At 39.1% G+C, this 25,883-nt stretch overlaps 1 protein-coding gene across 2 annotated transcripts in view; it reads right to left on the reverse strand.

Moving 5' to 3' along the window:
- Positions 1-25,883, reverse strand: part of LOC137422091 (cadherin-17-like) — a 327,803-nt gene that overhangs the window by 265,127 nt on the left and 36,793 nt on the right. For both annotated transcript variants that reach the window (XM_068108842.2, XM_068108841.2), the window contains exons 4-6: positions 15,873-16,010; positions 12,969-13,107; positions 7,961-8,119 (exon numbers count right to left, since the gene is read on the reverse strand). In XM_068108842.2, the coding sequence (XP_067964943.2) occupies positions 7,961-8,119; positions 12,969-13,107; positions 15,873-16,010 (436 nt within the window). The remainder of the gene's footprint in view (positions 1-7,960; positions 8,120-12,968; positions 13,108-15,872; positions 16,011-25,883) is intronic.

Here is a 25,883-nt window from a genome sequence, read left to right on the forward strand (position 1 = left end):
ATGATGCGATTTGTTTTTTGTTTCATTGTCTGATTTGTTTTTGATTCATGTTCTGATTTGTTTTCTGATTCATGATGCGATTTGTTTTTTGTTTCATTGTCTGATTTGTTTTTGATTCATGTTCTGATTTGTTTTCTGATCCACGTTCTGATTTGTTTTTTGATTCATGTTGCGATTTGTTTTCTGATTCATGTTCTGATTTGTTTTCAGATTCATGTTGCAATTTGTTTGATGATTCATGTTGTGATTTGTTTTCAGATTCATGTTGTGATTTGTTTGCTGACTCATGTTGCGATTTGTTTTCTGATTCATGTTCCAATTTGTTTGCCGATTCATGTTGCGATTTGTTTGCTGATTCATGTTGTGATTTGTTTTCTGATTCATGTTCCGATTTATTTTCTGATTCATGTTGTGATTTGTTTTCAGATTCATCTTCTGATTTGTTTTCTGATTCATGTTGTGATTTGTTTTCAGATTCATCTTCTGATTTATTTTCTGACTCATGTTCCAATTTATTTTCTGATTCATGTTGTGATTTGTTTTCAGATTCATCTTCTGATTTATTTTCATATTCATGTTGTGATTTGTTTTCAGATTCATCTTCTGATTTATTTTCTGACTCATGTTCTGATTTGTTTTCAGATTCATCTTCTGATTTGTTTTCTGATTCATGTTCGATTTGTTTTCAGATTCATGTTGCGATTTGTTTGCTGATTCATGTTGTGATTTGTTTTCTGATTAATGATGCGATTTGTTTTTTGATTCATGTTCTGATTTGTTTTCTGATTCATGTTCTGATTTGTTTTTTGATTAATGTTCTGATTTGTTTTTTGATTCATGTTCTGATTTGTTTTTAGATTCATGTTGCGATTTGTTTGCTGATTCATGTTCCGATTTGTTTTTTGATTCATGTTCTGATTTGTTTTTAGATTCATGTTGCGATTTGTTTGCTGATTCATGTTCCGATTTGTTTTCAGATTCATGTTGTGATTTGCTTGCTGATTCATGTTCTGATTTGTTTTCTGATTCATCTTCTGATTTGTTTTCAGATTCAAGTTGCGATTTATTTTCTGAATCCACTTCTGATTTGTTTTCTGATTCATCTTCTGATTTGTTTTCTGATTCATCTTCTGATTTATTTTCTGATTCATGTTCTGATTTGTTTTTTGATTCATCTTCTGATTTGTTTTCTGCTTCATGTTCTGATTTGTTTTCAGATTCATGTTTCAATTTGTTTGATGATTCATGTTCTGATTTGTTTTCTGAGTTATGTTGTGATTAGTTTTCAGATTCATGTTCTGATTTTTTTGATGATTCATGTTGCGATTTGTTTTCTGATTCATGTTCCGATTTGATTTTTGATCCATGTTCCGATTTGTTTTCTGATTCCTGGTCCGATTTGTTTGCTGATTCATGTTGCGAGTTGTTTTCTGATTCATGTTCCGATGTGTTTTCTGCTTCATGTTCTGATTTGTTTTCTGATGCATGTTACGATTTGTTTGCTGATTCATGTTCTGATTTGTTTCGCTGATGCATGTTACGATTTGTTTCCTGATTCATGTTCTGATTTGTTTTCTGTTGCATGTTCCGATTTGTTTGCTGATTGTTGTTGTGAATTGTTTGCCGATTCATGAATCATGTTGCGATTTGTTTGCTGATTCATGTTCCGATTTATTTTCTGATACATGTTCTGATTTGTTTTATGAATCATCTTCTGATTTGTTTTCTGATTCATGTTCCGATTTGTTTTCAGATTCATGTTGCGATTTGTTTGCGGATTCATGTTCTGATTTGTTTTCTGATTTATGTTGCGATTTGTTTTCAGATTCACGTTCTGATTTGTTTTCAGATTCATGTTGCGATTTGTTTGCCGATTCATGTTCTGATTTGTTTTCTGATGAATGAAATGAATGAATGAATGATCGTTTTAAGGCGATTTTCCCTGCTAGAGCGGGGGTTAGCCTTGCAGGCCCCATGACAATCATGGTTCCCTGTTTGAGGCAATGTTTTTATGGCCGGATGCCCTTCCGGACGCCAACCTTTGGTCACCTCTTACAATGTGCAGGGATACGGTGTACCTATTCTAAACCAGGGTACACACCGGGATCATTCATCCCAGGAAGCTGGTACTCAATTTGCCGACCTCGGAAGGATGACAAGCTGAGTCAACCCCCCATGTGTTAATTCAGCGATCGATCGGGATTCGAACCCAGGATCCGAGGATCGCAAGCCAGCACCCTAACCGCTAAGCCAACACCAGGCTATTCATGTTGCGATTTGTTTGCTGATTCATGTTCAGATTTGTTTTCTTATTCATGATGCGATTTGTTTTTTGTTTCATGGTCTGATTTGTTTTTTGATTCATGTTCTGATTTGTTTTCTGATCCACGTTCTGATTTGTTTTTTGATCCATGTTGCGATTTGTTTTCTGATTCATGTTGCGATTTGTTTTCTGATTCATGTTGTGATTTGTTTTCAGATTCATGTTGCAATTTGTTTGATGATTCATGTTGTGATTTGTTTTCAGATTCATGTTGTGATTTTTTTGCTGACTCATGTTGCGATTTGTTTTCTGATTCATGTTCCAATTTGTTTGCCGATTCATGTTGCGATTTGTTTGCTGATTCATGTTGTGATTTGTTTTCTGACTCATGTTCTGATTTGTTTTCTGATTCATCTTCTGATTTGTTTTCTGATTCATGTTCGATTTGTTTTCAGATTCATGTTGCGATTTGTTTGCTGATTCATGTTGTGATTTGTTTTCTGATTCATGATGCGATTTGTTTTTTGATTCATGTTCTGATTTGTTTTTTGATTCATGTTCTGATTTGTTTTCTGATCCACGTTCCGATTTGTTTTTCATTTTAATGTTGTGATTTATTTTTTGATTCATTTTCTGATTTGTTTTCTGATTCATCTTCTGATTTGTTTTCTGATTCATGTTCTGATTAGTTAAAATATCCATGTTGTGAGTTGTTTTTGATCCACGTTCTGATTTGTTTTCTGATGCATGTTCCAAATTGTTTTCCGATTCATGTTGCGATTTGTTTGCTGATTCATGTTGCTATTTATTTTCTGATTGATATTCTGATTTGTTTTCTGATTCATCTTCTGATTTGTTTTCTGATTTGTTTTCTGATTTATGTTGCGATTTGTTTTCAGATTTATGTTGTGAGTTGTTTTTTGATCCATGTTCTGATTTGTTTTCTGATTCATGTTCCGATTTGTTTTCCGAATCATGTTGCGATTTGTTTTCTGATTCATATTCTGATTTGTTTTCTGATTCATTTTTTGATTTGTTTTCTGAATCATGTTGCGATTTGTTTTCTGATTCATATTCTGATTTGTTTTCTGATTCATTTTCTGATTTGTTTTGCGATTCATGTTCCGATTTATTTTCTGATTCATATTCTGATTTGTTTTCTGATTCATTTTCTGATTTGTTTTCTGATTCATGTTGCGATTTGTTTTTTGATTCATGTTCCGATTTGTTTGCTGATTTATGTTCTGATTTGTTTTATGATTTATATTGCGATTTGTTTTCAGATTTATTTTCTGATTTATTTTCAGATTTATATTCTGATTTCTTTTCTGATGCATATTCCGATTTGTTTTCTGATTCATGTTCCGATTTGTTTTCAGATTAATGTTGTGATTTGTTTGCTGACTCATGTTGTGATTTGTTTTCTGATTCATGTTGCAATTTGTTTGATTATTCATGTTCTGATTTGTTTGATTATTCATGTTCTGATTTGTTTTCTGATTTATGTTCTGATTTGTTTTTTTGATTCATGTTGTGATTTGTTTGCCGATTCATGTTCTGATTTGTTTTCAGATTCATGTTGCGATTTGTTTGCTGATTCATGTTCCGATTTGTTTGCTGATTCATGTTCTGATTTGTTTGCTGATTCATGTTCTGATGTGTTTGCTGATTCATGTTCTGATTTGTTTTCTGATTCATGTTCCGATTTGTTTGCTGATTCATGTTGTGATTTGTTTTCTGATTCATGTTGCGATTTGTTTGCTGATGAATGTTCTGATTTGTTTTCTGATTAATGTTCTGATTTGTTTTCAGATTCATGTTGTGATTTGTTTGCTGATTCATGTTCTGATTTGTTTTCTGATGCATGTTCCGATTTGTTTTCAGATCCATGTTGCGATTTGTTTGCTGATTCATGTTCTGATTTGTTTTCTGATTCATGATGCGATTTGTATTTTGATTTATGTTCTGATTTGTTTTTTTAAATTCATGTTTGATTTTTTTTAGATTCATGTTGCGATTTATTTTCTGAATCCGCTTCTGATTTGTTTTCTGATTCATCTTCTGATTTGTTTTCAGATTCAAGTTGCGATTTATTTTCTGATTCCACTTCTGATTTGTTTTCTGATTCATCTTCTGATTTGTTTTCTGATTCATGTTCCGATTTGATTTTTGATCCATGTTCCGATTTGTTTTCTGATTCCTGGTCCGATTTGTTTGCTGATTCATGTTCCGATGTGTTTTCTGCTTCATGTTCCGATTTGTTTTCTGATGCATGTTACGATTTGTTTGCTGATTCATGTTCTGATTTGTTTTGCTGATGCATGTTACGATTTGTTTCCTGATTCATGTTCCGATTTGTTTCCTGATTCATGTTCTGATTTCTTTTCTGTTGCATGTTCCGATTTGTTTGCCGATTCATGAATCATGTTGCGATTTGTTTGCTGATTCATGTTCCGATTTATTTTCTGATACATGTTCTGATTTGTTTTATGAATCATCTTCTGATTTGTTTTCTGATTCATGTTCCGATTTGTTTTCAGATTCATGTTGCGATTTGTTTGCGGATTCATGTTCTGATTTGTTTTCTGATTTATGTTGCGATTTGTTTTCAGATTCACGTTCTGATTTGTTTTCAGATTCATGTTGCGATTTGTTTGCCGATTCATGTTCTGATTTGTTTTCTGATGAATGAAATGAATGAATGAATGATCGTTTTAAGGCGATTTTCCCCGCTAGAGCGGGGGTTAGCCTTGCAGGCCCCATGACAATCATGGTTCCCTGTTTGAGGCAATGTTTTTATGGCCGGATGCCCTTCCGGACGCCAACCTTTGGTCACCTCTTACAATGTGCAGGGATACGGTGTACCTATTCTAAACCGGGGTACACACCGGGATCATTCATCCCAGGAAGCTGGTACTCAATTTGCCGACCTCGGAAGGATGACAGGCTGAGTCAACCCCCCATGTGTTAATTCAGCGATCGATCGGGATTCGAACCCAGGATCCGAGGATCGCAAGCCGGCACCCTAACCGCTAAGCCAACACCAGGCTATTCATGTTGCAATTTGTTTGCTGATTCATGTTCAGATTTGTTTTCTTATTCATGATGCGATTTGTTTTTTGTTTCATGGTCTGATTTGTTTTTTGATTCATGTTCTGATTTGTTTTCTGATCCACATTCTGATTTGTTTTTTGATCCATGTTGCGATTTGTTTTCTGATTCATGTTGCGATTTGTTTTCTGATTCATGTTGTGATTTGTTTTCAGATTCATGTTGTGATTTGTTTTCTGATTCATGTTCTGATTTGTTTTCAGATTCATGTTGCAATTTGTTTGATGATTCATGTTGTGATTTGTTTTCAGATTCATGTTGTGATTTTTTTGCTGACTCATGTTGCGATTTGTTTTCTGATTCATGTTCCAATTTGTTTGCCGATTCATGTTGCGATTTGTTTGCTGATTCATGTTGTGATTTGTTTTCTGACTCATGTTCTGATTTGTTTTCTGATTCCACTTCTGATTTGTTTTTTGATTCATCTTCTGATTTATTTTCTGCTTAATGTTCTGATTTGTTTTCAGATTCATGTTTCAATTTGTTTGATGATTCATGTTCTGATTTGTTTTCTGACTCATGTTCTGATTTGTTTTCTGATTCATCTTCTGATTTGTTTTCTGATTCATGTTCGATTTGTTTTCTGATTCATGTTGCGATTTGTTTGCTGATTCATGTTGTGATTTGTTTTCTGATTCATGATGCGATTTGTTTTTTGATTCATGTTCTGATTTGTTTTTTGATTCATGTTCTGATTTGTTTTTAGATTTATGTTGCGATTTGTTTGCTGATTCATGTTCCGATTTGTTTTCAGATTCATGTTGTGATTTGTTTGCTGATTCATGTTCTGATTTGTTTTCTGATTCATCTTCTGATTTGTTTTCAGATTAAAGCTGTGATTTATTTTCTGATTCCACTTCTGATTTGTTTTTTGATTCATCTTCTGATTTATTTTCTGCTTAATGTTCTGATTTGTTTTCAGATTCATGTTTCAATTTGTTTGATGATTCATGTTCTGATTTGTTTTCTGATTCATCTTCTGATTTGTTTTCAGATTCATGTTCTGATTTTTTTGATGATTCATGTTGCGATTTGTTTTCTGATTCATGTTCCGATTTGATTTTTGATCCATGTTCCGATTTGTTTACTGATTCATGTTGCGAGTTGTTTTCTGATTCATGTTCCGATGTGTTTTCTGCTTCATGCTCTGATTTGTTTTCTGGTGCATGTTACGATTTGTTTGCTGATTCATGTTCTGATTTGTTTTCTGATGCATGTTACGATTTGTTTCCTGATTCATGTTCCGATTTGTTTGCTGATTCATGTTCTGATTTGTTTTCTGTTGCATGTTCCAATTTGTTTGCAGATTCTTGTTACGATTTGTTTTCTGATTCATGTTGCGATTTGTTTTCTGATTCATGTTCCAATTTGTTTGCTGATTCATGTTCTGATTTGTTTTCTGATGAATGTTCCGATTTGTTTTCAGATTCATTTTGCGATTTGTTTTCTGATTCATGTTCCGATTTGTTTTCAGATTTGTGTTGCGATTTGTTTGCTGATTCATGATCTGATTTGTTTTCTGATTCATGATCTGATTTGTTTTCTGATTCATGTTGCGATTTGTTTTCTGATTCATGTTCTGATTTGTTTTTAGATTCTTGTTACGATTTGTTTTCTGATTCTTGTTGCGATTTGTTTTCTGATGAATGTTCCGATTTGTTTGCTGATTCATGTTCTGATTTGTTTGCTGATTCATGTTCTGATTTGTTTTCTGATGAATGTTCCGATTTGTTTTCAGATTCATTTTGCGATTTGTTTTCTGATTCATGTTCCGATTTGTTTTCAGATTTGTGTTGCGATTTGTTTGCTGATTCATGATCTGATTTGTTTTCTGAATCATGTTGCGATTTGTTTTCTGATGAATGTTCCGATTTGTTTGCTGATTCATGTTCTGATTTGTTTTCTGATGAATGTTCCGATTTGTTTTCAGATTCATTTTGCGATTTGTTTTCTGATTCATGTTCCGATTTGTTTGCTGATTCATGTTACGATTTGTTTGCTGATTCATGTTCTGATTTGTTTTCTGTTGCATGTTCCAATTTGTTTGCAGATTCTTGTTACGATTTGTTTTCTGATTCATGTTGCGATTTGTTTTCTGATTCATGTTCCGATTTGTTTGCTGATTCATGTTCTGATTTGTTTTCTAATGAATGTTCCGATTTGTTTTCAGATTCATTTTGCGATTTGTTTTCTGATTCATGTTGCGATTTGTTTTCTGATTCATGTTCCGATTTGTTTGCTGATTCATGTTCTGATTTGTTTTCTGATGAATGTTCCGATTTGTTTTCAGATTCATTTTGCGATTTGTTTGCTGATTCATGTTCCGATTTGTTTGCTGATTCATGTTACGATTTGTTTGCTGATTCATATTTTTATTTGTATAGAAAATATAACATTTAATTGAATCAAGTTGTTCCTCAATCATAAACTGACATTTTCAGTAGACTGATATGTGATCCAATTACTTTACCATGCTTTCTGCTTGCTGCGCACGGGGTAATAAGGTTTTCATTGCAATAATGATAAAGTTGTGTACGCATTAGATATTACAGAAATAGAGTTCATTGAGATAATTGAGGTACGCACCTTGTTTGCTTATAGAGATCTTTCCACTGAACCTGTCAACCTGGAAAAGGTCGTCAGCCGGCAGTGGGGGCATCTGCTTGGAAATCGTGAATCGCAGGTCAGTGTTGGTTGTGTTCGGTTGATCATCATCGGTTGCAGTCACTTGCATGAATGCCATACCTGGTGGTTGTGAAACCTTTCAGAGTTTGGCACAAAAAGCATACTTAACATGAACAATTCATGGTCCACAGTGATTCTGTGGCTAGGTCCCAATGACATAAACTACGATGGCTACATTGATCAAAATTTCATGTGAACCCAGTTTTTAATTAAATAAACTACGTTTACACATTACATTACATTTTATCGTTACATGGACATTGATAAAGAAACATGATGAATCACAGCTTAACTATTAATATCTGTTTTATAGTATTGTTAGTGATCACTGTTTCAGGTGAGGTTGGTAGAGAGATATTGGTGATAAACAGGGTCTAAATGTCAATACTGATGTGATCTTATTAACAAATGTATTTGAAAACATTCAAACATGCCTTAGAAGGCTCGTGATATGGACCACACTTTATATGACACATAACTACTTTACTTTATTACACTGCATGCATAAATCAAATGGGAATAACGTTAGTAATGGAAATTACAAGTAATGAATGAACAGGGACAGGAGTAACAGGAGGTGTTAATGAGGTACGTTTGAAGAGATATGCCAAAGGGAAAAATATACTTTTCACATCAGGAAATAATGGCAGTTTTTAGGTTATTTTCAACCCCACTGGAAGTGACTCCTGACCCGATAGTAGGAAAATTAAATGAGAAAATTATTTCATGCATTAAATATCCTAATAATTTATATGAAAAGGCAATGTCCCCATCTATCTATAATTCCAGTAATCTCTGTCTGTCTGTCTGTACGTTTGTCTGTGACCGCTGTTTCTCGACAACCACGGGTCCGATATACTTTTAACTTGCCAGGTATATTGCTGGGGACCCGAGGATGTGCCTTTTCAAGGTTTCATATTAATCGGACAATTACTTACCGAGCTATGTCCAAAAAACGATTCAACCAATCAGAGAGCAGCGAACGATCGCGTGTGCCGGCGTTGCGAATGGACCAAACCATTCCATGTAAATAGAGGGGGGGGTTCTGTGGTCGTTGCGAATGGACGAAACCATTTCATGTAAATAGAGGGGGGGGATTGTCACTGTACTCGCAAGCCGTTCGCCGTTCGCTTTGGCGTTGCGAATGGACCAAACCATTTCATGTAAATAGAGGGGGGGGATATAATTTTAGATAGATATATAGTACGGGCATATATATAGTACGGGCATGCCCTAGTATATGATAATACGAGGATTTAAATGAATAACAGATAGAAAAATTACAGCAAATAATTATTTATTTATTATTATTTAAATTTTTGGGGTATACGGAGTCAAGATTCATGGAAGAGAGAGAACACTGAACGGATCAAGATACAACGGAACAAAAAGGACTAATATAACGAGGGTGGATGACTAGAGGGACACAATAGAGGAAGCGCTTGTTATTCTCCTCCTCTTCCCTTTATAAGGGGTGAGGTCTGATGGCACGGAGCTCCTCCACTCCCCTCTATCCTCAGCCAACTCCCTCCACCTTAATGATATCTCTCGTTACACAATCCTCCCATCTCAACCACGGTCTACCTCTTTTTCCTCCTACCTTGTTCCCTCAACCTATCCGCTCTTTGCCATTCTCTCTTCCCCCTTCCGCACCAAATGTCCAGCTCATCTCGGTGGGAATTTCACCAATCTCCCCATCAATTTCATCTGCACACCAATCTCCTCCCTCAGTTCATCCATTCTCCTTCTATCCACCCTCTTCACTCCCACAAACCTCCTGACACAGTTGTTGTCACAAACCTGCAGCCTCTGTTGGTGTCTCTGTCAGTGCCACCTTTAAAGACCATAAAGGTAGGCCGGCATTACACAATATATCAGAACCTTTCCTCTCACTCTCCTTGAAATCTTTCTGTCTGCCATCACACCCCCCACCCTCCTCCATGCATTCACTCCCACCTGAATCCTCCTCCACACCACCACATCTGACTTGCCATCCCTGGTCACTATTCCCCACAGATACTCGTATTCGCTGGCGCTGCCTTCCCTTCCCCTTCTCTCACACTACCTTCCATTCTCCTCCGCTCATGCTGCCTTCCTGTTTCTGCTCACGCCACCTTCCATTCCTCTCTCCTCACACTACCTTCCCCTCCCCTCTCTTCATGCTGCCTTCACTTCCCATTCTCCTCATGCTGCCTTTGCTTTCCCTTCTCCTCATGCTGCCTTTGCTTCCCCTCCCCTCACGCTGCCTCCCCCTCTCCTCATGCTGCCTTCACTACCCCTCCCCTCACCCTTCACCCTCCCCTCACCCTTCACCCTCCCCTCCCCCCTTCACTGCTACCCCCACTCTCCACTCCCCCTCCTCTCTCTCCCTCCACCACCTCTCTCTGTCTTTCCCACACTCCTCTCCCTCCACGCTCCTCTCTGTCTCTCCCACACTCCTTTCCCTCCCCACCACTCTCTGTCTCTCCCACACTCCTCTCCCTCCCCACACCTCTCTGTCTCTCCAACACTCAACTCATACCCCTCCCCTCTGTCTCTCCCACACTCCTCTCCCTCCCCTCTCTCTCTCCCACCCCTTTTCCTTCCCCCACCATCCCCCCTTCCCCTCTCTATCTTCCCTCCCCTCCTGATACCCTCCCTTTTCCTACCCCCTCCCCCACCCCACCCACTCCTCTCCACTCCCTCCCCTATTTTAGACTTAAATTTCAAGTCAATCGGATGAAAATTGAAGATTTTAGAAAGTTGATCAAGGTTTGTTTGTTGACCTTTGGCTTACAGTCACGTGAAAAAGTAAGTACACCCCATGTAAAGTTTTGACTTTTTCAACATATTTCAACATACAGCTATTTGATCTTCATTTCAACAATATTGATAGATAAAGGTGATATAATATAACAAATATCATGAAACATTTACATTTTGTAGTCCATTGTATAATTTAAATAAACATAAATGCAAATTTCGCATGTGGAAAAAGTAAGTACACCCCTACATTTATCACTACTTCAAATGCCTAAAATTAGAATCAGGTGCACCAGCTCAGGTGCAAATGATTAGAACATCGTTAGAGAGGATCTTGGAGAAACCTGTCTTATTTAAACCTCAGATATTTAGTTTGGTTTGCTCTTTGTTGTTGAAGTGTGCGGCGTCACCATGCCGAGATCAAAAGAGCTCTATGAGGCCTTCAGAAAGAAGGTTATGGATGCCTACGAGTCTGGGAAGGGATTTAAAAAGATCTCCAAACAATTTGAAATCAATCATTCGACTGTCCGGAAGATCATCTACAAGTGGAGAAGATTCCAAACAACTGCCAACTTGTTCAGGCCAGCCCGCCCCAGCAAGTTCAGCCCAAGAGCAGACCGCAAGATGCTGAAAGAAGTCTCTAAGAACCCCAGAATGTCATCACGGGACCTACAGGTAGCTCTTGCCACTGTTGATGTGAAACTGCACGAGTCTACCATTAGAAAGAGGCTGCACAAATTTGATCTACATGGGAGGTGTGCCAGGAGGAAACCTTTGCTGTCCAGAAAGAACATCAGGGCAAGACTAAAGTTTGCCAATGAACACTGAGGCAAAGACCAGCACTTCTGGAACAATGTGCTCTGGACAGATGAGTCAAAGGTAGCGCTATTTGACCACAGTACCTGAAGACATGTTTGGCGAAAACCAAAGACAGCATTTGACCACAAGAACCTGATACCAAATGTAAAGCATGGTGGTGGAAATATTATGGTTTGGGGCAGCTTTGCTGCATCAGGGCCTGGGCAGCTCACCATCATAGAATCCACTATGAATTCTTCATTGTACCAGAGGGTGCTTGAGGATAATGTGATGCCATCTGTCGGAAAGTTGAAGCTCTACCGAAGGTGGACCTTGCAACATGACAATGACCCTAAACATACCAGTAAATCCACCAAGGAATGGCTGAAAAGAAAGAAATGGAGGGTTCGGGAATGGCCAAGTCAAAGCCCGGATCTAAATCCCATCGAGATGTTGTGGGGGGATTTGAAAGGAGCTGTGCATGCAAGAAACCACTCAAACATCGCACAGCTGAAAGAATTCTGCATGGAGGAGTGGGCAAAAAATTTCTCCCAGTCGATGTCAGAGACTGGTAGACAGTTATAAGAAACGCCTACTTGAGGTTGTTTCTGCCAAAGGGGGCAATACCATCTATTAGAGCCAAGGGTGTACTTACTTTTTCCACATGCGAAATTTGCATTTATGTTTATTTAAATTATACAATGGACTACAAAATGTAAATGTTTCATGATATTTGTTATATTATATCACCTTTATCTATCAATATTGTTGAAATGAAGATCAAATAGCTGTATGTTGAAATATGTTGAAAAAGTCAAAACTTTACATGGGGTGTACTTACTTTTTCACGTGACTGTATGTTGACCTTTTGACCTCAAAATCAATAAAAGGTTTCTTTCTTATGACCAACTTTACCACTTGGTGATTTCCTGAAGATGGGTTTGAAATTGTGACCTGCAGGCAATTGACATGTATCAAACAGACAGAATAACACACATTACCAAACAATATACTTGAGAAATCTTCGAATTTCCGCAAGTAACGAACAAGAAGGGAGACAGTGGTGAAACATCACCTGTGTCCACCTTCAGTGGGGAAGCTAATCAAAACGAATCCAAGATTAGTCAACGAATCAAAACGAATCTAAGATGAATCGACGAATATACAACTAATTAACATCTAATCAACGAATCCAAGCTTAATCCGCCGTTTTATACCAACATTCTGGTGTAGCTCAAGCAATGGCCAAATGATTGAGTAGGATTTTGGGACAACTTGGAAACAAATAATATGTTTCACAATGTGCAGGGGCTTTGCTTCAGTGTATTTTTCATTTCACCTGGGGTGATAGCATACGCAAACAACATACCTGGCCGTGATTTTTGGCGCACTGATCCTTCATAAAGCTTCTTCTCAAATATTGGTTTATGGTCATTATCATCAGTAATTTGAACCTGTACGGCGATGGGTCCATCAAGAGGTTTGCTTTCATCGTCAGTCACCATCACCTGTAGGTGCATGAAATGACGAGACAATTTGAGCACATCCTGTTTTTGTTGTCTTCATAATTCCACTATATTGTGTAATATAGTGTAATATAGTAATTCCACCAAATAATATAATACAAATGTAATCTTCATAATTCCACTATATTGTGTAATATAGTGTAATATAGTAATTCCACCAAATAATAAAATACAAATGTAATCTTCATAATTCCACTATATTGTGTAATATAGTGTAATATAGTAATTCCACCAAATAATAAAATACAAATGTAATCTTCATAATTCCACTATATTGTGTAATATAGTGTAATATAGTAATTCCACCAAATAATAAAATACAAATGTAATCTTCATAATTCCACTATATTGTGTAATATAGTGTAATATAGTAATTCCACCAAATAATAAAATACAAATGTAATCTTCATAATTCCACTATATTGTCGAAGGTTACCGCTACCCTTTATAATTCCATTATGCGCAATAACAAAACGATGCATGACAAACAACACCAACACTCGGTAGAGAGCACACCTCCGCTAGGTTGAACAGTTAATGATTTTATATCCCACCGATTGGCCGGATCTGGATTCGAACCTGAACCAAAATCAAATCAGCTTGTTCTTGTCACCAAACCAACTCGTCCACCAAGTTTAGTCATAACACGTCCATAACATTTTAAAATATCATGTTATATATCGCTTTTGGTCTGATCTCTCAAGGGTGAAGAATCACTTAAAAATTTAAATAATTCTCCTATTCGATTCCATACTCAAATCTTCACCAAAATCGAATCGATCTTATCACACACCCAATCTGTCCACCAAGTTTCGCCCAAATCCGTCCATAATTTTTGAGATATCGTGCTATATATCGATTTTGGCCATATCTCCCAATGGTGAAGAGCCAGATCCGGATCCGAATCTTCATCAAAGTTGAATCAACTCGTCCTTGTCACATACCTCTCCACAAAATCTTGTCTGAATCCGTCCACAACTTTTTGAGATATCGTTCTATATATCGATTTTGGCCATATCTCCCAATGGCGAAGAGCTGAATCCGGATCCGAATCTTCATCAAAGTTGAATCAACTCGTCCTTGTCACATATGCAACCTCTCCACCAAATTTAGTCCAAATATGTCCACAACTTTTTAAGATATCTTGTTCAAAAACAGACAGATGATCAATCACTCATAGAGCGACACTTGGCAAAAAACAAAAACAAACTAGAATGGCACTCAGTAGAGCATCCTTTTTACCTTACAAAGAATTGGTGGTGGAATTCAGTTGCCCGATATGAAAATCCTATTCAAATTTCAAGTCAACCAGATGAAAATTAAGGATTTTAGAAATTTGAAAATGTTGTTGACCTTTGGCCTATGTTGACCTTCTGACCTATGTTGATCTCAAAAATAGTTGGTGGTTGGATTCAGTTAGCTGATATGCAAATCATATTCAAATTTCAAGTCAATCAGATGAAAATTGAGGATTTTAGGAAATTCCAAAAAAGTGGTTGACCTATGTTGACCTTTTGACTTTTTTGACCTTTTGACCTCAAAAATAAATAGGATTCTGTTGGACTACCAACTCTACCATTTGGTGAAGTTTCGTGAAGATCAGCTTACAATTGTGACCTGTAGGCAAGTATAAGTGAGCGGACAGACAAACACACAGATTAAAAATCACTCATAGAGCGACACTTGGGAAAAGAGAACAAAGTAGAATGGCACTCAGTAGAGCATTCCTTTTTACCTTACAAAGAATTGGTGGTTGAATTATGAGACCTGATATGCAAATCGTCTTCAAATTAAGTTAATCGGATGAAAATTGACAATTTTAGAAATTTGGCCTTTGTTGATCTTTTCGCCGATGATGACCTCAAAATTAGTTGGTGGTTGGTTTCAGTAAACTGATATACAAATCATATTCAGATTTCAAGTCAAGCGGGTGAAAATTGAGGATTTTAGAAATGTGAGATAAGTGGTTGACCTTAGGCCTATGCTGACCTTTTGGACCTATGTTGATCTAAAAAATAGTTGGTGGTTGAATTCAGTTAACTGATATGCAAATCCTATTAAGATTTCTAGTCAATCGGATGAAATTTGAGGATTTTAGAAATTTGAAACAAGTGGTTGACCTTTGCCCTATGTTGACCTGGTGACCGATGTTGATCTCAAAAATAGTTGGTGGTTGAATTCAGTTCGCTGATATGCAAATCATATTCAAATTTCAAGTCAATCGGATGAAAATTGAGGATTTTAGAAATTTTGGCCTATGTTGACCTTTTGACCTAAAAAATATATAGCATTTTGTCGGAACACGAACTCTACCATTTGTTGAAGTTTCGTGAAGATCGGTTTAAAATTGTGACCTGTAGGCAAGTATAAGTGAGCGGACAGAGAAACACACACACACACACACACACACACACACACACACACACACACACACACACACACACAAACCAGAGTGATCAACATACTTGTCAAAAAAATTTTTGCCAAGTAACAAATGGACAAACAGGCAGGGGTGAAAACATAACCTCCATCGCCTTAGGTGGTGGAGGTAATAATTTATATTGAACCAAGGAATCAACATGACATTACAATCAATGTTTCGTGTCTATGTATGAAATTCTAACTTTAGTCACTTTTTGTTCCTATTGTTTTTAAAGTTACTTTCATAACCTTTCTATGATGCGATGGCATGTCACTGTGACCATGTGTGACCTTGTTATGTATATTCATAGTAAGCACAAAGTTACCTGCAACAGGTAGACGTCTTTTGCCTCCCTGTCAAAACTTTTCAGTGCCAGTAGCCACCCAGTCGTGTTCTCGATACCAAACTCATTCCCTGCTCCCGATTGAATCGCAAAGGTCCCCGCAGACACCGAGGCGCCAATCTGCAAAGAAAAGTGAGAGCTATGAGTTTGCTTTGATCAAACAATTATAAGTATAAAGGGTTTGTAGACAAATCCATCGTTCATTCACAAATCTAAATATAATAATAACATTAGAATTTGATACTTTTCAATTTGTTTTGCGTCAAAAGCAGATAAATCCACAACCTGAGTTTTTTTTGCAAAAGCAGATAAATCCACAACCTGAGTTTTTTTTGCAAAAGCAGACAAATCCATAACAAATTTTCTTTGGTATTAAGGCATCACAGGATCACCAGGAATTTCATTAGACTCATTAATGCACTGTGAAACAGCGTTAATTTCAATAAAAAAGTTCATGAGACAATAACCCCAAAGTTATGGGGGTGTTGCTTCGGATTCATCAGTCCAACTCTGGCTTGCAGGTCACGTCAGCTTTGAAAGCCATTCCGGCGAAAGCAAGAGCCAATCATGCTCGGATTTTGCAGGACATTCAACAAGGCAGGAGTGTATTCAAATTGCATTCTCTTCAATTTTTAGGGTTTTTCCATAGCAATGGCTGATTTTGAGGTCACATTTTGTTGGTAGTACCAACCAGTGCCAAAGAGAAAAGCCATAATCAGTGCTCCATCACAATAATCTGAGACTCCCTCACTTAATGGTTTGTGAGTGTGGACTCTGTTGCCATCCCTTCAGGTATTTTTATGCCTCCTCTGACGAAGTCGCCGTAGGCATTATGTTTTCGGGTTGTCCGTCTGATTGTCCGTCCGTCCATCCGTCCGTGATAGCTTTTCTTTGCCGTGATAACTTGAGAACGGCTGAAAGGATCTTTGTCAAGCTTGGGGCAGGTATGTATAATGAGGTAAATATGAACTGATTAGATTTTGGGGTCAAAGGTCAAAGGTCATATTAAGTAAAATTTATGTTGCTACACCAACTTGTGAACAAGTGATGGGATTTTGAGGAAATTTGGTATAAGTATCGTTATGTCGGTGGGGTAGTGATATGTAGAGTCAGGTAGATTTGTGTACGTATCATGCTCCAGCTGTCGTGAAGAAAAAGAACCACCTCCATGTAATAAGCAGAGGACCTGTTTAGCCCGGATATCGGATTAAGGTGTATCCTTCTCCCCATTACGAGGAATGGGGCATGTTAACTGCTAAAAGGGATTATGTTAATTCCCCTGTTCGTCAAACCTCAGTGATTTATTTCCTTTGTCCCTTTTGGCACCACACCATAGACACTGGTGAGAAAGTGCCCATTAAACGACACTGAATAATAAAAACCAACTGGAAGCCAGGCATCAAGCAATAGGGCTAACAATCCCACCTGGCAGGCACACATCGCTCGGGCAGGCCGAGAGCCACGCCCAGAAGGACAGGGCGGGAGTTGACCAACAAGAAGGCTGGAGTAAGAAGGGACTCGCTGATTGGCCAGGGCGGAGCAAGAAGGCACTCACTGATTGGTGAAAGAAGGGTGAGCAAGAAGCGGCACACTGACTGGTGGAGAGCTGAGCATGCAGTGGTGGCCTGCGGGCTGATTGGTGGAGAGTCACAGATGACGTCACGAGACGGCCGATAAAAGAACGCGCTGACCAACATCTTTCTCCCTTGATATTGGACTCTGGTGAAAGACGGTTGAGCGCTGACGATTCTACCCCCTGTCTTGACGTTCTGGACCTTGGTTCTGGCGGAAGCGGTTGTGTGCCGGCATCGTATCCTCTTTCCCCTGTTCGTCTGACGTGAGGAGGAAGAGCTGCAAATGGAGAGCTGAAGTTTTGCCAGGCAGAAACGATGTGTGGATGAACGCTCAAGAGGCCTTCATCGAGGCCAAGTGAGGCCTGTTTCACGCCAATGCGCGCGCTTCGCGCGCAATGCTACCATTTGCAGACCCTGACGAGGTTCAAGCCAAATGAGCTAAATGCAAATAACCACACGTTTTTATTTTCCAGGTTATCCTTCCCTTCGTCTGTGTTTCAAAGTCTGGAGAGGGAGCGCTCCATTTAGGACTTTAGTTATAGTCGCGCTTTTTATGTCCCCGCATTTCATTTAATAAACCCCTTCGTTATTTTCTGTACATTTTACATCCAGTTTCATTTTGAGTTACTTTTTGTAGGTTGAAGACTGCCTAGCGGGATCACTCAGGTAAGCACTTCAGCTTCCTCCCCTCCCCTTTCTTCCGCCAGCGCATATGATAAAAATCCACATTTGATCAATTCCTCGGAGTTGAAGCTCGCTATTGGCCATTCGTGATCATTGTGGTGTTCACCTGAGGAATCACATGATAGTATCTATCTATCTATATATATATATATATATATATATATATATATATCTATATATATATATATATATATATATATATACACACACATACATACACATAAACAGTCCATTCAGAAAGTATTAAGACCCCTTCACTTTTTTCACATTTTGTCATGTTGCAGCCTTATGCTGAAATCGTTTAAATTCATTTTTCCCCTCATCAATCTACACTCAATACCCCATAATGACAAAGAGAAAACAGGATTTTAGAAAGTTTTGCAAATTTATTAAAAAGAAAAAACTGAAATATCACATTTACATAAGTATTCAGACCCTTTGCTATGACACTTGAAATTTAGATCAGGTGCCTCCCATTTCTCTTGATCATCTTTGAGATGTTCCGACACCTTGATTGGAGTCCACCTGTGGTAAATTCAATTGATTGGACATGATTTGGAAAGGCACACACCTCCAGACGGTAGCCTCTCCTCAGTGAAAGACACATGAAAGCCTGCTTGGATTTTGTAAAAAAAAAAGCACCTAAAGGACTCTCAGACTGTGAGAAACAAGATTCTGTGGGCTTTAATTTGTATTTCACTGAGGAGAGGCTTCCGTCTGGACACTCTGCCATAAAGCCCAGATCGGTGGAGGGTTGCAGTGATGGTTGTCCTTCTGGAGGTTTCTCCAATCTCCACACAGGATCTCTGGAGCTCAGCCAGAGTGACCATCGGGTTCTTGGTCACCTCTCTTACCAAGGCCCTTCTCCCCCGATTGCTCAGTTTGGCCGGGCGGCCAGCTCTAGGAAGAATCCTGGTTGTTCCAAACTTCTTCCATTTAAGAATTATGGAGGCCACTGTGCTCTTGGGAGCATTCAATGCAGCAGAATTTTTTTGTAGGCTTCCCCAGATCTGTGCCTCGACACAATCCTGGTTCTGAGCTCTGCAGGCAGTTCCTTCGACCTCATGGCTTGGTTTTTGCTCTGATATGCATTGTCAGCGGTGAGACCTTATATAGACAGGTGTGTGCCTTTCCTAATCATGTCCAATCAATTGAATTTACGACAGGTGGACTCCAATCAAGGTGTAGAAACATCTCAAAGATGATCAAGAGAAATGGGAGGCACCTGAGCTAAATTTCAAGTGTCATAGCAAAGGGTATGAATACTTATGTCAATGTGATATTTCAGTTTTTTCTTTTTAATAAATTTGCAAAACTTTCTAAAATCCTGTTTTCTCTTTGTCATTATGGGGTATTGAGTGTAGATTGATGAGGGAAAAAATGAATTTAAACGATTTCAGCATAAGGCTGCAACATAACAAAATGTGAAAAAAGTGAAGGGGTCGGAACACTTTCTGAATGCACTGTAAATATATACAGTCACGTGAAAAGTAAGTACACCCCATGTAAAGTTTTGACTTTTTCAACATATTTCAACATACAGCTTTTTGATCTTCATTTCAACAATATTGATAGATAAAGGTGATTTAATATAACAAATATCATGAAACATTTACATTTTGTAGTCCATTGTATAATTTAAATAAACATAAATGCAAATTTCGCATGTGGAAAAAGTAAGTACACCCTTGGCTCTAATAGGTGGTATTGCCCCCTTTGGCAGAAACAACCTCAAGTAGGCGTTTCTTATAACTGTCTACCAGTCTCTGACATCGACTGGGAGAAATTTTTGCCCACTCCTAAATGCAGAATTATTGCAGCTGTGCGATGTTTGAGCGGTTTCTTGCATGCACAGCTCGTTTCAAATCCCCCCACAACATCTCGATAGGATTTAGATCCGGGCTTTGACTTGGCCATTCCAGAATCCTCCATTTCTTTCTTTTCAGCCATTCCTTGGTGGATTTACTGGTATGTTTAGGGTCATTGTCGTGTTGCAAGGTCCACCTTCGGTTGAGCTTCAACTTCCCGACAGATGGCCTCACATTATCCTCAAGCACCCTCTGGTGCAATGAAGAATTCATAGTGGATTCTATGATGGTGAGCTGCCCAGGCCCTGATTCAGCAAAGCTGCCCCAAACCATAATGTTTCCACCACCATGCTTTACAGTTGGTATCAGGTTCTTGTGGTCAAATGCTGTGTTTGGTTTTCGCCAAACATGTCTTCTGGTACTGTGGCCAAATAGCTCTACCTTTGACTCATCTGTCCAGAACACATTGTTCTAGAAGTGCTGGTCTTTTCCCTGGTGTTTATTGGCAAACTTTAGTCTTGCCCTGATGTTCTTTCTGGACAGCAAAGGTTTCCTCCTGGCACACCTCCCATGTAGATCAAATTTGTGCAGCCTCTTTCTAATGGTAGACTCGTGAACTTTGACATCAACAGTGGCAAGAGCTACCTGTAGGTCCCGTGATGACATTCTGGGGTTCTTTGAGACTTCTTTCAGCATCTTTCGGTCTGCTCTCGGGCTGAACTTGCTGGAGCGGCCTGGCCTGAACAAGTTGGCAGTTGTTTGGAATCTTCTCCACTTGTAGATGATCTTCCGGACAGTCGAATAATTGATTTCAAATTGTTTGGAGATCTTTTTAAATCCCTTCCCAGACTCGTAGGCATCTATAACCTTCTTTCTGAAGGCCCCAGAGAGCTCTTTTGATCTAGGCATGGTGACGCCGCACACTTCAACAACAAAGAGCAAACCAAACTAAATGTCTGAGGTTTTAAAATAAGACAGGTTCCTCCAAGATCCTCTCTAACGATGTTCTAATCATTTGCACCCGAGCTGATGCACCTGATCGTAATTTTAATTATTTGAAGTAGTGATAAATGTAGGGGTGTACTTACTTTTTCCACATGTGAAATTTGCATTTATGTTTATTTAAATTACTAGGGCGTGCCCGCACGTACGGGCACGCCCGTACGTGCTTGCCCGTACGTGCGTGCAAAAAAACATGCGTGCAAACAACAACAACAAAAAAAAACTTTGAAACCACGTGGCAGTAACGACCACAGAACCCCCCCCCCCTCTATTTACATGAAATGGTTTGGTCCATTCGCAACGACCACAGAACCCCCCCCCCCCCCTCTATTTACATGAAATGGTTTGGTCCATTCGCAAAGCCAAAGCGAACGGCTTGCGAGTACGGTGACCATACCTTGGGAACCACTTGTCCGATTAATTTCAAACCTTGAAAAGGCACATCCTCGGGTCCCCAGCAATATACCTGGCAAGTTTCAAGTATATCGGACCGGTAGTTGTCGAGAAACAGCGGTCGCATACATACATACAGACAGACAGACACACAGAGATTACTGGAATTATAGATAGATACAATGGACGACAAAATGTAAATGTTACATGATATTTGTTATATTACTAGGGCATGCCCGTACTATATATATATCTAAAATTATATCCCCCCCCCCCTCTATTTACATGAAATGGTTTGGTCCAAAGCGAACGGCTTGCGAGTACGGTGACAATCCCCCCCCTCTATTTACATGAAATGGTTTGGTCCAAAGCGAACGGCTTGCGGAGTTTGGTAAAGAAATCGCCATAGCGTGCACAAATGCGCAGGAAAGCGAAAGAATCGCAAAGTAGTTTTAATTAGTTTTAAAACATAGTTTAACGCCAACATAGTTTGCCAACGTGAAATAAATGAATACGCTCTCAAATGTGCCGTCCGAGGCAGAGTCTGTTCGCCACGTTCGGCACACGTGATAGCTCGCTGCTCTCTGATTGGTTTTTTTTTTTTTTTTTTTTTTTTTTTTGTATACAATATCGAGGCTCGTGAAAGAGCGAACATTAATCACACAGAAAGACAAACCGACACATAAAACATATAACATAGGGAGCGGTAGACAAGATGGGGAGAGAGGGGGAAGGACACAAACACAACATTTGAGAGCAGGGACCGAGAGACATGGAGACATCGAGAGATCTGAGAGAGGGCGAGGGCTTTGGGGGGGGGGCGTGGGAAGGGGGCAGTGGGAGAGGTATAAAACATATGGACACTGCCAGGACTTCCAGGAAAGAAGTTGGAATTTCAAACAAGGTGGATCTGGGGTGAATTAGCGGGGGTAGAAAAGATCAAGGTTTTGGATGGGGGAAGATAAGAGATGGTGGTGAACAGCTGTTTTAAAGACCTGGAGGGAGGAGTGGGATTGAAGGGAGTGAGGGAGTTTGTTCCAGAGGCGGGAGAAAAGAGGAATGAAAGAGTGAAGGTGAGCGGAGAGCCGAGATTTCGGCAGTTTAACCATCAGAGGGTTGCTGGCAGATCTTGTGCGACCTGTAGGAATATTTGGGGGACAGAGCACAGAGAGAGCTGGGGGTGCAAGGCCGGAGAGGAGTCGGTAGAAGACAGAAAGACCACCTACCTGCCTGCGGTGAGTGAGTGAAAGGCCCTCAGAGATAGCTTCATCGCGGGAGATTCCAATAATTCTGAAAGCTTTGGTTTCAACAGCGTGAAGCCGAGCTAGGTGTGAGGCAGGAGCACCGGCCCATAGGGGAGAACAGTATTCCATTGAGCTGCGGATGAAAGCCTTGTATGTGGTGAGGAGCTCAGGTGTGCCGAGGAAGGACTTCGCACGACGGAGGATGCCCAGTCGGCGACTGGCTTTGGAGGCCAGCTTGGAAATGTGGTTTTCCCAAGAAAGATCATGGCAGATAGTGAGACCCAAAATCTTGAGCGACAGAACTTCTTGGAGAGGATTGTTGAGAAAGTAGATGGGAGGGTTGTCCAGTCGATCTTTTCGGAGAGACATAGTAAGAGTGTGAGATTTGTCAGGATTGAAAGACATGTTCCACTTGTTTGACCAGTCTGTGATTTTGTCCAGGTCTTCAGAGAGTGAGGAGGCAGCAGACTGCCGATCTGAGGGAAGAGGAATGGAGCGGCAGAGAGTGGAGTCATCAGCAAAGAGATAGAGAGGATTTTCGAGAGAGTCAGAGAGATCATTGATGAAGACCAGAAAAAGCACGGGGCCCAGAACACTGCCTTGGGGATCTCCAGCCTGAACAGGAAGAGGAGATGAGAGAAACCCATTCAGGGCCACACGTTGACGACGACTAGAGAGGAAGTCCGCCAGCCATGCGTGGAGATTTCCATGGATACCAAAGGAGGAGAGTTTGGTGAGCAGAGCGGGGTGCCAGACCGTGTCGAAGGCACGTGATATGTCGAGGGAGACAGCTCTAATTTCCTGTTTGGCATTGAGGACCTCCATCCATTGTTGAGACAGCAGAAGCAGCATGTCCAGAGTAGAGTGACCTGGTCTGAAACCAAATTGATGATCAGAGATCAAGCCATTGGAGAAGAGGAAAGATTTCATATCAGAAGCAATGATGGATTCCATGACTTTGCTGATAATTGGGAGAAGGCTGATTGGTCTGTAGTTGCTAGGATCTGTTTTTGCACCTTTTTTGTGCAAAGCGGTGATGTTGGCTGATTTCCAAGCAGATGGCAGTTGACCTTGAGCAAAAGAGAGGGTGAAGAGAACAGAGAGAGGGTGAGATAGAGCAGCAGAGCAGGATTTTAGGACCCGTGGGCTGATGCCGTCGGGTCCAGTTGCAGAATCAGAGTCGAGGGTTGACAGAAACTTTTCCACCTTGTCAGGGGGAAAATTTTGTCAGGGGGTTGAATCGTTTTTTGGACATAGCTCGCTAACTACTTGTCCGATTAATATGAAACCTTGAAAAGGCACATCCTCGGGTCCCCAGCAATATACCTGGCAAGTTTAAAGTATATCGGACCCGTGGTTGTCGAGAAACAGCGGTCACAGACAGACACACAGAGATTACTGGCATTATAGATAGATATCACCTTTATCTATCAATATTGTTGAAATGAAGATCAAATAGCTGTATGTTGAAATATGTTGACAAAGTCAAAACTTTACATGGGGTGTACTTACTTTTTCACGTGACTGTATATATATATGTATATATATATGATGCAAAGATGAACTGATTGAATTATGGCATCAAGATGTGAAAGGTCAGAGGTCATGTCAGGTAAAAATGTGATAACTTATGAGCAGCTTAAGGGATTTAAATTAAAACTTGGTGCAGGTATGTATAATGATGTTTGTCGATCACACTTGTTTCTTCTTGTTTCAAGATAAATTTGCTTATTTGGTGTTTTTTGGCATCTTTAGCGAGGCAAAGCCATCAGAACATGGGCATAGACATATTTCATCACGAGAATATGATGCTGTGCAATGATTGATTAAATGGATATATCAAGTTTTGCAGAAAAAAAACGGTTGTATCGGTTTCTGAAATGAAGCATTCAATAGCAGTGCATAAATATATGGGTTATATCGAGTTTTGCAGAATAACGATTTGTAAATCACAAGGACGACATTGTAAGCTGCATCTTCGTTTCGTTTTCGCAGGAATGGTGTTTATCGTTTTTGGAATATGAAATCTCTCAATAAACTATTGTATTGAACCAACACAAGCCATTCTTATCTTGTCTATCACATCAATATTCTGGTGTATTTTGTCTGTCACGTCAATATTCTCGTGTATTTTGTCTATCACATCAATATTCTGGTGTAGTTTGTCAATCACATCAACATTCTGGTGTATTTTGGCCATCACATCAACATTCGGGTGTATTTTGGCCATTACATCAACATTCGGGTGTATTTTGGCCATCACATCCACATTCGGGTGTATTTTGGCCATCACATCAACATTCGGGTGTATTTTGGCCATCACATCAACATTCGGGTGTATTTTGGCCATCACATCAACATTCGGGTGTATTTTGGCCATCACATCCACATTCGGGTATATTTTTTCAATCATGTCAATAAGCTGGTGTATTTTGTCTGTCACCTCAATATTCTGGTGTATTTTGGCCATCACGTCAATATTCTGGTGTAGTTTGTCGTTCACATCAATAATCTGGTGTATTTTCTCTATCACGTCAATATTCTGGTGTAGTTTGTCTATCACATCAACATTTTGTTGTATTTTGTCTATCACATCAATCTTCTCGTGTATTTTGTCTATCACGTCGATATTTAGGTGTAGGTCTGTCTATCAAAATCAATATTCTCATGTGTTTTGTCTATCACATCAATATTCTGGTGCATTTTGTCTATCAAGTCAATATTCTGGTGTATTTTGTCTATCACATCAATATTCTGGTGTAGTTTGTCTACCACATCAAGATTTTGGTGTATATTGTCTATCACATCAATATTTGGGTGCATTTTGTCTATCACATCAATATTCTCGTGTATTTTGTCAATCACGTCAATATTCTGGTGCATTTTGTCTATCAAGTCAATATTCTGGTGTATTTTGTCTATCACGTCAATATTCTGGTGTAGTTTGTCTATCACATCAATATTTTGGTGTATTTTGTCTTTCACATCAATATGCCAGTGTATTTTGGCCATCACATCAATATTCTGGTGTATTTTGTCTATCACATCAATATTCTGGTGTAGTTTGTCGATCACATCAATATTCTGGTGTAGTTTGTCTATCACATCAATATTTTGGTGTATTTTGTCTATCACATCAATATTCTGGTGTATTTTGGCCATCACATCAATATTCTGGTGTATTTTGGCCATCACATCAATATTCTTGTGTATTTTGTCTATCACGTCAATATTCTGGTGTAGTTTGTCGATCACATCAATATTCTGGTGTATTTTGGCCTTCACATC

The sequence above is a fragment of the Myxine glutinosa genome, chromosome 2, assembly GCF_964187855.1.
Source record: "Myxine glutinosa chromosome 2, kmMyxGlut1.1, whole genome shotgun sequence".
Lineage (NCBI taxonomy): Eukaryota > Metazoa > Chordata > Myxini > Myxiniformes > Myxinidae > Myxine > Myxine glutinosa.